This window comes from Chiloscyllium plagiosum, unplaced genomic scaffold (genome assembly GCF_037043375.1).
Source record: "Chiloscyllium plagiosum isolate Xiang-an unplaced genomic scaffold, Cpla_swu_hap1 HiC_scaffold_18, whole genome shotgun sequence".
Taxonomy (NCBI): Eukaryota; Metazoa; Chordata; class Chondrichthyes; order Orectolobiformes; family Hemiscylliidae; genus Chiloscyllium; species Chiloscyllium plagiosum.
In genome coordinates this window covers 72,081,378-72,093,586 of record NW_028270156.1, presented here as the reverse complement: position 1 = coordinate 72,093,586, position 12,209 = coordinate 72,081,378, and the positions used below count along the sequence as shown (strand labels likewise).

General features: G+C 46.5%; 1 protein-coding gene across 6 annotated transcripts in view; it reads right to left on the bottom strand.

The window, feature by feature from the left end:
* The window catches only part of LOC122557975 (tumor protein p53-inducible protein 11-like), a 194,281-nt gene that overhangs the window by 40,898 nt on the left and 141,174 nt on the right, over positions 1 to 12,209 (bottom strand). For 5 of the 6 annotated variants that reach the window (XM_087996788.1, XM_087996786.1, XM_087996784.1 and 2 more), the window contains exon 2: positions 495 to 643. In XM_087996788.1, the coding sequence (XP_087852914.1) occupies positions 495 to 623 (129 nt within the window). In that variant the 5' untranslated portion in view covers positions 624 to 643. Of the gene's footprint in view, positions 1 to 494; positions 644 to 5,223; positions 5,329 to 12,209 lie in introns of all 6 variants that reach the window. The other variant, XM_087996785.1, reaches the window with a different exon arrangement.

The following is a 12,209-nucleotide window of genomic DNA, read 5'->3' as shown; positions in this document are numbered from 1 at the left end:
TGTTGGGCCGAATGGCCTGTTTCCACACTGTAGGGACTCTGTGGTTCTGTGATCAAGACCTATCAGACGGATACCATAAGTAGAAGCTTGCAACATCACACTGCATTATTGAGGAATTAGCAGCACGTCAAACTTTTAAGAAATGGTGTTAAACAACAAAAAAAAAAGACCAATAAAGTGAGGCTTGCACCCAGTGCCAAAACATCAAGGGCCATGTACTTCAGAAAACCAACTGTCAGGAGACCCCACACCTGACTGGGCAAGACCAGGAGGGTTTGGATGACATTGGTAGCTACCAGGGAAAGCCAAAGGGACAGACCATGGGAACACCCTTGCATTACATAAATGAGAAAACGAGGTATTCTTAAACAAAGCGATCTTAACAGGCCTCATTTTGACCAGCTCATTCCTATCCAGTTTCAAAAGTGAAATAAGGTGGACCCATCATTCTGAGAGGCCCCAGTCTTATAAACCAATCGAAATGTCATCATTACCTTTGACCGGTGAATCTCTCCATCATCATCCTTTCCGCCAACGCCAAGAATTTTCCTGGTCTTTAGCCGGCTCACCAGGTCGGTTTGACTGTGCTTCTTCACCAGAGGGGGTTGTGGTTTGGCAGCCATGTTTCCCAGCTGGTCAGACACTGAAACCGAGAACAGGAAAATGTTACAAGATAGAGAGAGAGACAGAGCAAGAGAAAGAGAGAGAAAGAACTGCCAAGTCCCAACCCAGATAGCAACAGTGGCTCAGCTGCTAATCCATTCTCCTCCTGTGTTGCAGGCCCTCACTCCAAGGCCTGAGTATCAGGCCCTCCAGTGCAGTATTGAGGGAGCGCTGCTCTGCCTTTCACATGAGGTGTTACACTGAGGCCCCCAGAGCTTGCTCGAGTAAATATGTCAGATTCTCCAGGACAAGTTTGAGGGTCAGCAAGGGTGTTATCCCTAGTATCCTGGTCAATATTATCCTGCAAACCAACAGCAGGGAAAGAGGCTGGGCATTACCTGGTTGCTGTTTGTGGGTGTTTGCTGAGCCACTAGTGACTGCCACATTCCCTGCACAGGCTAGATTTCAAAATATGTGTGATCGCGACATGCAATTTGTTTTTAAATGGAATTCCTGCTTTCTCCTCCTTTCAGGGAACCCAGTTGTGGTTACATAGTTGATTGCACAAGCCTCCCCCCCCTACAGGCACAAACTCAGTGAGGCACCTCTTACATTGTAACAATGGTTGTACTTTAGTGCCTGCAATGTATTTTCTCTGTTTAATGACTACTTTTGAGAAAGATGTATTATCCAATCAGCACTATTTCATCTTAGCAGCGATCTATTGAATTGTCATCTTTCTGAGGTTATAATTGTGATTGCAGCTCTGATGAAGAAATTCCCTTTCATTACGGCATCTCATTATTGGACATCTTGTCTCTTTTTAAAAAGAACAATACCTCACTTTCTGCAAGAGGTTACTGGCAATATAATTCTGACATATCTGTGTACACAGTACTGGGAAGTCTGTCAGTTAGTGTCCATCCCTAACTCCCCTTGAACTTTGTGGCTTGCTAGGCAATGTCAGGGGGCACTTAAGAGTCAGTTTGCCCTGGATTTGGAGTTACATGTAAGGCAGACCAGATGAGGACATCAGATTTCTGTCCTCAAAGTCCCAAATTGGATTCTATAATGCTCATCAATAGTTCCATAGTCACCCATTAGACTATTCTTATATTCCAGAGTAATGCACTAAATGTAAGCTGCCTTGGTAAGATTTGAACCCATGGCCTCAGTACATTAGCTTGCATTTGCCTATTGTTGGTCCAGTTGACACGATTCCACCACCTCCCTCATAGCTGTAAGATTGTTCTTCTTTATGCAAATCAATTGCCGGGAGCACCTCTCTGACTGTTCAGCAGGTCCTGGGCTCTTATCAGGAGGATCACAACTGGTAAATGCTTCTTCACAACAAAGAATCAGCAATATATGGATGAGAGGCCTGGATAGGAGTGAAAACAAGCATTCTGGGAGGGAGGTGTGTCCATGATGAATAAATGAAGATGGGCTGATTGGCCTCTCCATTGGTAATTATCCTGCTGTTTCTGATATGACAACAGTGCGAGCGACAGGGCATTCTCATCACACATACAGACAGCACTTCAAAACTGAACAGTCCATCCACTAGAATGTGATCACTCTGCGAAGGGGTGTGGTGGTGAGGGTTTGGGAACTGCCTTCAATCCTGCCATTGTTAGTTACAGACAAAGGCAGTGCAAGGAAGGACTCCGCCCTCTTCTCACATTAACAAACGCTCCAAATATCCATATTTAATGACCATTCCGACGTCCCCATGTTTTGCTTCCAATCATTTCCACTCCTAAAAGTGAGGAGCTCACTGGGCACAGCTCCACAGGCACCAAGTATTTAAGTCTAAGTGTTCCAAGTGTTCCCGAGACTCAGAAAGGTAGATATGGTGGAATAATATCTGCTGGTTATAAACTTCAGAACTTCAAAATCATGTCAAGCAAGGTAGTGGGAATCTGAAACTCTCGCTGCGAGTTTATTGGGTAAGAGCACCAATGGGTAAAGAGTAAAGTCAGGAAAGTCAGTAAGAAATGTGGATTAGTCATGATTTAACTGAATGATAAATGTAGATTGATTTCATATTGTTATTTGTACCTGGGTACAGTGAAAAGTGGATAATGCCACCACATTCCAGAACCATCTTGAATTACAGAATAAATTACTGAATAAATTGTATTAGCGGTAAATACTGAATAAATTAATATTAAATTGATATTACTAAAACACTATTAAGGGCATGGTGGCTCAGTGGTTAGCACTGCTACCTCACAGCGCAAGGGACCCAGCTTCGATTCCAGCCTCGGGCGACTGTCTGCGTGGAGTTTGCACATTCTCCCCGTGTCTGCGTGGGTTTCCTCCGGGTGCTCCGGTTTCCTCCCACAGTCCAAAAATGTGCAGGTTAGGTGAATTGACCATGCTACATTGTCCATAGTGTTAGGTGCATTAGTCAGGAGTAAATATAGGGGAATGGGTCCGGGTGGGTTACTCTTCGGAGGGTCAGTGTGGACTTTTTGGGCCGAATGGCCTGTTCCCACACTGTAGGGATTCTAATCTCATTATAACCTAAAACTGCAACAGCTTCAGAAATTCATCTTTTCCTCTCCATAGCCTTCACCCTCTCTGCTTGTCCAGTCACCACCATCTGACATCGTCACCCAGGGTCCTGGCACTGTGCTCCTTTCCTGCTGTCACCGGTTTTGTCACTACCACGCCCGCCAAACTGGAGATGGTCACGCCACACGGGTCTGGCACCTTCTCCAACACTGGGCATCGACTGACGGGGTCCTGGCTCATCTTCCAATGGCACCACCCATGCAGCAGCTTGGACAAGCTGAACGGCGCATTCTTGTTTTTGCGTTATCCTCTGAAACCTAAAAGACACTATTCTTCACACTGCGGCTGCTGGTTAAAAATCAAAAAAACAAGGAGGCAAGTTGACTACATTTCCCTTCTATAGCCTGTAGTCATCACCCAATGCACTGGTTCCGGTAACTAATTTGCCACACAGCAGGATGAAACTAACAGTCCGCTCATGTTCACGTTAAAGATGGTTCTTTAACTCAGTCAACATTCTACAACTGATTCACAAAGTCAATAAATTGCTGTTTGAAAAGACTATGTAAAGCATGTCACTGTGAAATGTGGCCATCAGTCAATCTCCAATCCATCTGATCCAATCCCAACAGTGCGAGCTTTCATGCAGAACACCTGCCTGTAAGTTACAAAGTGAGTTAAAGTAATGGTCTCAGATTCGCAACCATCTGGCCAAACAAAGGATTAGTCCCTTTTTAAATCTTTTTGTGACCAGAACTAGTCACGTGCAAATTCCACAAAGCATTTCATACTGACTACTGTGATATTCAAAGGTCTCCTTTCTCTGTGGTGATATCGTAGTTAGGGTTCTGGACATAGTATCCCACTTACTCGTATCTCAATTTTCATTGATAGCATTTTGTTTCTCAGCCCAGTGTGAGGGAACTGAATTGTGAATGGTCGTTCATTTCCATGTTATGGGGGGAGATTGTTCTGTTTTAACATTACAATAGTAACTACACTTCGTATTTTATTAGGTTTGAAGTGCATTAGTCTATCCACAGGGACATGAAAGAGGTTGTGTAAATGCAAGTTGGCTTTTTCTTTCACATGATCTAATTTTTCAGCAGCAAAATTTTCTCAGTGTCTTTTAGATTTCATTAAAGATTTGACTTGAAGACTTAGACACATCGAAAATTCTAGGCGCTGGCTTGATACTTTTGTCTAGAAATTTGAGCATTGGCCTGAAATCAAATGTTGCTGTTTAGCCCTGGGAAATCTGCTCCATTTCCCAAGTTACATCGGCAACTCAGTTCTATGTTCCTTCTACTAATTCTCATTTACTGAAAACAATAACAAAGATCTTAACAATGTTATCTGCAAAGAAAAACAAGTTGCAGTTTTATTTTTGGAGATACTTGGAAACAAATGAATAATTGAAAACTGACTAAAAAGTCTACTATTGCTTTAGTTTGTAGGCAGTTTATGAAACACAAAGCTGAAAGATTAAGACAAGCAGTGCTCGTATTAATAAACAAAAGAAATTGGATGTAATAGCTTAATTGAATTATTACACATATTTTGCCACAGTTATTGAATGTATTCATTGTAATTATTAACAATGGAAAGGAAATCTACTTGTACACACTTCCACAAACAACATAACTGTACTTACTAAATTTATACTTGCAGATATCCCTTAGGTTAAAAGATACATGGTTAGACCTACTATTTACTAGCCTCCAGGCACATTACCTCCCTGTTTTCCTTATTTCGAATCAATTTTGGGGTGAGATTTTCATTTCAGAGGTAGAAATCATGCATCTCAAGACCAATGTGAGTCCGGATCTCCTAAGAGATCTGGGGTCTAACTGGAAATGAAGCCAGGCTGTGGGGTGTAAAACATTTACTTTCATTCCCAAAAAGCCTCAGCTCAAAGCCCAGCTGACCACTTACACTTGTAAAATTATTAGGCAGTTGGATTGCAGACAAGAGCCCATAAAACTCCCTAATTAAACAATCAGACTTCAGATCTGCTATTTCAACCAGTGACTTGACTGAGTACATAAAAAGAATGGGTGAAGATTGGACATTTACAGGCTGTTATTATACTAAGCCAACCTTTCAAAAGCGTGAAACATATTCTAATTCTTTATCCATTGAGGGAAATTCAGTTAACCTTGTCTGAAGATGTTTCCATATTTACAATGTTGAACAGATCTTTGCCTGCAGAAAGAAATAAGTATCAGAAAAACATATTGTTTTCTGGATAGTTAACTACATTCTCCAATCATAACTCACAGGTACAGCTCATGTCACAGCATTTAACGATGAACTGAAAAGGAAGAAAAACCACTTTATTTACTTTGAAACTCTTCCTACCCCGAATCCAGTCATTGCTGCATGCAGCTGGTATGAAAACACAGCCACTAAGGTACAGGCGCTCCCATGAAACCACACTATTGACTGAAGTTGAGTCCTCAACAAGCCCACAACTCATTTGCTTCTTTAGCACAAAGTCAGCATGTCTAGTACTGACTCTGTCATTGGCCACTGAGTCAGAGTCATACAGCACAGAAACAGGCCCTTTGGCCCAACTTGTATGTACCAACCAGGTTCCCAAACTAAACTAGTCTTATTTGCCTAATTTGGCTAATATTCCTCTAAACCTTTCCTCTCCTTGTACCTGTCCAAATATCTTTTACATGCTGTAATTGTACACTTCCTCTGGCAACTCGTTCCATACATGCACCACCTTGTCTGTGAAAAAGTTGCCCCTCAGGTCCCTTTTAAACCTTTCCCGTCTCGTCTTAAACCTATGCCCTCTACATTTGAACTTCTCTACCCTGGAGACAAAACCTTGGTCACTCACTGTGTCTACGCCCCTCATGATTTTATAAATCTCTATAAGGTGACCCCTCAGCCTCCTACACTCCAGGGAAATAAAGTTCTATCTAGTCTCTTCTATTATCTCAAACCTTTCTGTCTCAGGAACATCCTTGTAAATCTTTTCTGCATCCTTTCTAGTTTAACAACATCCTTCCTGTAGCGGGGCGACCGGAATTGTATACAGTACTCCAAAAGTGACCTCATGAATGTCTTGTACAGCCGCAACCCATCCTCCCAACTTCTGTACTGAATACTGTGACTAATGAAGGCAAGCTTGCCATCACTGTTTACCTGAGAATCACTTTCAAGGCACAATATACCTGCATCCATAGGTCTCTTTGTTTGCCAATATTCCCCAGTGCCCTGCCATTAACTGTGTAAGTCCTGTCCTGGTTTGTTTTACCAAAATCCAACACCTCGCACTTATTAGAATTAAACTGTATCTGCCATTCCTTGTGATTCCTGCCTTTGGTCAGGGGGCTGAAATTCTGACTGTCCTACTCAGTAGCCATTTGCATTCTGGTCCTACTTCCTCGAGGTTTCTGCAAGGGATCATGACGATCAGTATCTATCAGCCAGGGGCATTGTACATTCCACCAAACCCATTTTGCCCCACTGACGTCTCAGCACTGAGCTGCCACACCGAAGGACCGATAAACTCGAATGGGACGACTACCCTGAGCTCCCCCGGGTCTGGGACCAGGGTGGAAAAGAAAATTCGCAATCTGCGGACTGTGGAAAGGGAAGGCCCATTGCTTGGAACTTCTTAAAGCCCAGCCAGAACAACGGTATTCACTCGATGAAATATTGTTGAGCAGTTGGAATGGGCCGGAGCAGTTCGGAGGCCATGCAGACCATAGGAAATACCTGTGAATAAAGCTGAGCTGTTCTAAAAATATTAGAATACAAATTAAGAGATTGTAGCAGACACTGTAATATCACGTGTATTTTGCTACAATATACTGTGATAAGCGTGGGATAGTGTTGCTATTCTCCGCCGCCATCTTAAAACATGGAAAGGTAAATCAAAACAGAATATAAACGCAGAGAAGTGAAGAAATAAAGAAGTGTCTGGGGAGATCTAAATGTGGAATAGGTGTAAAGTGACTAATTAAGAGAGTGGGAATACAAAGTGGTTAAGACAAACATTTTCAAGATTGTCACACATTGCTGAAAGTTATAAGATTAGTATGTCATAAGAGAAGGAAGCAATATATAGAGACTGTAGACAACATCTGCTCAATGATTTGATTTGATTTGATTTATTGTAGTCACATGTACCTGAGTACAGTGAAACGTTTTTTTTGTGAGCAGTACAGGCAGATCATAGCAACCAAGGTCATACAGATCACAGGGCGCTGAGACAGGGCACAGGAGGTACGCAAAGCAAGATCAACATTACTGAAGTTGCAGAGATGCATTCATCAAGAGACAGTGAGGTCTGCAGATGCTGGAGATCAGAGTTGAGAGTGTGCTGCTGGAATAGCACAGCAGATCAGGCAGCTTCCGAGGAGCGGGAAAATCGGTGTTTTGGGCTGGAGCCCTGATGAAGGGATGATGCATTCCTGATGAATGACTCCTGCCCGAAACATCGATTTTCCTGCTCCTCGGATGCCGCCCTGACCTGCTGTGCTGTTCCAGATCCACTCATCAGTCTAATAACAGCAGGGAAGAAGCTGTCCTTGCTCCTGTTGCAGCTCCTGCATCTTCTGTCTGATGGAAGAGGTTGGAATAGAGCATCACTGGGATGGGAGGGGTCTTTATTGATGTTGGTAGCTTTTCCAATGCAACGAGAAGTGTAGATGGAGTCCATGGAGAGGAGGTTGGCTTCTGCTATGGTCTGGGTATCTGACTGTCCTTAGGGTACAATGTATATTGAAGCTTGATTAAATCACACTTGGTGTACTGTCAGCAATTATTAATGTGGTTATCTTTTCTAATCGATTATTCTTGGTGTTTCTCATATCAAGATTTATTTTAGAAGGAACATATCCAGGAAGTATTTAGAGATTTTGAATTGTTAATTTTATGTATGGGCTGATAAGATTTTTCTGATACCCCAAACGGGCATCCTTTATTTTCAAGTGATTACAGCTTTAAATGGTCGTTGGCTATTCTGTGAACCAATTATGGGAAGTGAATGATGAAGGTTGGTAGGACGTTTGGGTCTCACTGAGAGTTGAAATGCAACATTCTGGCAACCTTGGGCAGTGCCAAAACAGTTATCCTGTTCAGCCATCACCTTAATAGGTCTGTAGAAATAAGCAATTATAAGCAATAGTGCATTGTTGGCAAAGAAGGAGAGGTGGCAGGAGTTTGGTGCTGAGCCAGAAATCTATTAAATGTTTGGATATTATGTTCTGAAATTGCAGGCAATGCAGCGTAAGCAGAATAAGTGGCTGAGCACAGAAGCCAACACATGAAGCTTTGTTGATTTTGTTTTCCCTTCCATATATTCTGTTAAATGGAAAGAGTTTAGACTTGAATAAATTTGTTGGTTCGCAATAAGCTGGAGTACACTTTCAGAAACAGAACATTTCAGTGAACAGACTGTCACCTGCCTTTTGACAGGTGTGTACTGCAGCATTGCTTCCAGAATAGTTAGATTGCAAAACTCCCTTTGAAGCCGGCTTTGGCACTCAGCAGCCTGGGCTCGATTGCTGACGGCTTAAATCCCAATTTTCAAAGCATTACGCATTCATTTTATTTCGGCGACAAATATTCTGGATCAGAAATGGAGCAAATCGGAGCAAGAGTCGGCCATTCGGCCCTTCGAGCCTGCAGCACCATGCAAGCTCAGTATCCCATTCCCGTTTTCTCTCCGTACTCCTTGATCTCTTGGGCTGCAAGGGCCACGTCCAGCTCCCTATTGAATATATCGAACAAAATGGCCCCAACAGCTTCCTGTGGGAGAGAATTCCACAGGTTCACAGCTCTCTGAGTGAAGAAATTCTCCCTCATCTCAGTCTTGAATGGCTTACCACTTATTCTTAGACTGTGACCCCTAGTTCTGGACTACCCCAACATCGGGAACATTCTCCCACATCTGGCCTGTCCAGTCCCATCAGGATTTGATGTGTTTCTGTGAGATCCCCACTTCATTTTTCTAAATCCCAGTAAGTACAAGCCCAGACGATCCAGTCTTTCCTCATATGTCAGTCCTGCCATCCCGGGAATCAGGCTGGTGAACCTTCGCTGGACTCCCTCAATAGGAAGAATGTCCTTCCTCAGACTAGGAGACCAAAAGTGCACACAATACTCAAGCTGTGACCTCACTGCGGCCCTGTATAACTGCAACAAAGCATCCTTATTGCAATACTCAGATCTTCTCACGATGAAAGGCAGCATGCCATTAGCTTTCCTCACTGCCTGCCAACCTTCCACCATGACAACCAGGTCTCGCTGCACCTCTCCTTTTCCTAAACTGCCACCATTCAGACCATAACCTGCCTTCTTGTTTTTGCCACCAAAGTGGATTAACTCACATCCATCCACATTATATTGCATTTACAAGAGTTTGCCGACAGCAGCCAACCTGTCCAGGTCAGCATGCTCCTCACAGGACACATTGCCAGCTAGTTTTGACCTGTGGAGGCCAGTTAGCTGGACAGCTGATTTGTGATCGAATAGTGTGGTGCTGGAAAAGCACAGCCAGACAGGGAGCATACAGTCAGACAGGGAGAACACACAGCCAGACAGGCAGCACAGACAGCCAGACAGGGAGCACACAGTCAGACAGGGAGCACACAGTCAGACAGGGAGAACACACAGCCAGACAGGCAGCACAGACAGCCAGACAGGGAGCACACAGTCAGACAGGGAGCACACAGTCAGACAGGGAGAACACACAGCCAGACAGGCAGCACAGACAGCCAGACAGGGAGCACACAGTCAGACAGGGAGCACACAGCCAGACAGGGAGCACACAGCCAGACAGGGAGCACACAGTAAGACAGGGAGCACACAGCCAGACAGGGAGCACACAGTCAGACAGGGAGCACATACAGCCAGACAGGGAGCACACACAGTCAGACAGGGAGCACACAGTCAGACAGGGAGCACACACAGCCAGACAGGGAGCACACACAGCCAGACAGGGAGCACACACAGTCAGACAGGAAGCACACACAGCCAGACAGGGAGCACACACAGCCGGACAGGCAGCACACACAGCCAGACAGGGAGCACATAGTCAGACAGGCAGCACACACAGCCAGACAGGGAGCACACAGTCAGACAGGGAGCACACACAGTCAGACAGGGAGCACACACAGTCAGACAGGCAGCACACACAGTCAGACAGGCAGCACACACAGTCAGACAGGCAGCACACACAGTCAGACAGGCAGCACACACAGCCAGACAGGGAGAACACACAGCCAGACAGGGAGCACACAGCCAGACAGGGAGCACACACAGCCAGACAGGGAGCACACAGCCAGACAGGGAGCACACAGTCAGACAGGGAGCACACAGCCAGACAGGGAGCACACAGCCAGACAGGGAGCACACAGTCAGACAGGGAGCACATACAGCCAGACAGGGAGCACACACAGCCAGACAGGGAGCACACAGTCAGACAGGGAGCACACAGCCAGACAGGGAGCACACACAGCCAGACAGGGAGCACACAGCCAGACAGGGAGCACACAGTCAGACAGGGAGCACACAGCCAGACAGGGAGCACATACAGCCAGACAGGGAGCACATACAGCCAGACAGTGAGCACATACAGCCAGACAGGGAGCACATACAGCCAGACAGGGAGCACACAGCCAGACAGGGAGCACACAGTCAGACAGGGAGCACACAGCCAGACAGGGAGCACACAGTCAGACAGGGAGCACATACAGCCAGACAGGGAGCACACACAGTCAGACAGGCAGCACACACAGTCAGACAGGGAGAACACACAGCCAGACAGGGAGCACACAGTCAGACAGGCAGCACACACAGCCAGACAGGGAGCACACACAGCCAGACAGGGAGCACACACAGCCAGACAGGGAGCACACAGCCAGACAGGGAGCACACAGTCAGACAGGGAGCACACAGCCAGACAGGGAGCACACAGTCAGACAGGGAGCACATACAGCCAGACAGGGAGCACATACAGCCAGACAGGGAGCACACAGCCAGACAGGGAGCACACAGTCAGACAGGGAGCACATACAGCCAGACAGGGAGCACACACAGTCAGACAGGGAGCACACACAGCCAGACAGGGAGCACACAGCCAGACAGGGAGCACACACAGCCAGACAGGGAGCACACAGCCAGACAGGGAGCACACAGTCAGACAGGGAGCACACAGCCAGACAGGGAGCACACAGTCAGACAGGGAGCACATACAGCCAGACAGGGAGCACACATAGTCAGACAGGGAGCACACACAGTCAGACAGGGAGCACACACAGTCAGACAGGGAGCACACAGTCAGACAGGGAGCACACAGTCAGACAGGGAGCACACACAGCCAGACAGGGAGCACACACAGTCAGACAGGAAGCACACACAGCCAGACAGGGAGCACACACAGCCGGACAGGCAGCACACACAGCCAGACAGGGAGCACACAGTCAGACAGGCAGCACACACAGCCAGACAGGGAGCACACAGTCAGACAGGGAGCACATACAGCCAGACAGGGAGCACACACAATCAGACAGGGAGCACACACAGTCAGACAGGCAGCACACACAGTCAGACAGGGAGAACACACAGCCAGACAGGGAGCACACAGCCAGACAGGGAGCACACAGCCAGACAGGGAGCACACAGTCAGACAGGGAGCACACAGCCAGACAGGGAGCACACAGTCAGACAGGGAGCACATACAGCCAGACAGGGAGCTCACACAGCCAGACAGGGAGCACACAGTCAGACAGGCAGCACACACAGCCAGACAGGGAGCACGCAGTCAGACAGGGAGCACATACAGCCAGACAGGCAGCACACACAGTCAGACAGGGAGCACACACAATCAGACAGGGAGCACACACAGTCAGACAGGCAGCACACACAGTCAGACAGGGAGAACACACAGCCAGACAGGGAGCACACAGCCAGACAGGGAGCACACACAGCCAGACAGGGAGCACACAGCCAGACAGGGAGCACACAGTCAGACAGGGAGCACACAGCCAGACAGGGAGCACACAGCCAGACAGGGAGCACACACAGCCAGACAGGGAGCACACACAGCCAGACAGGGAGCA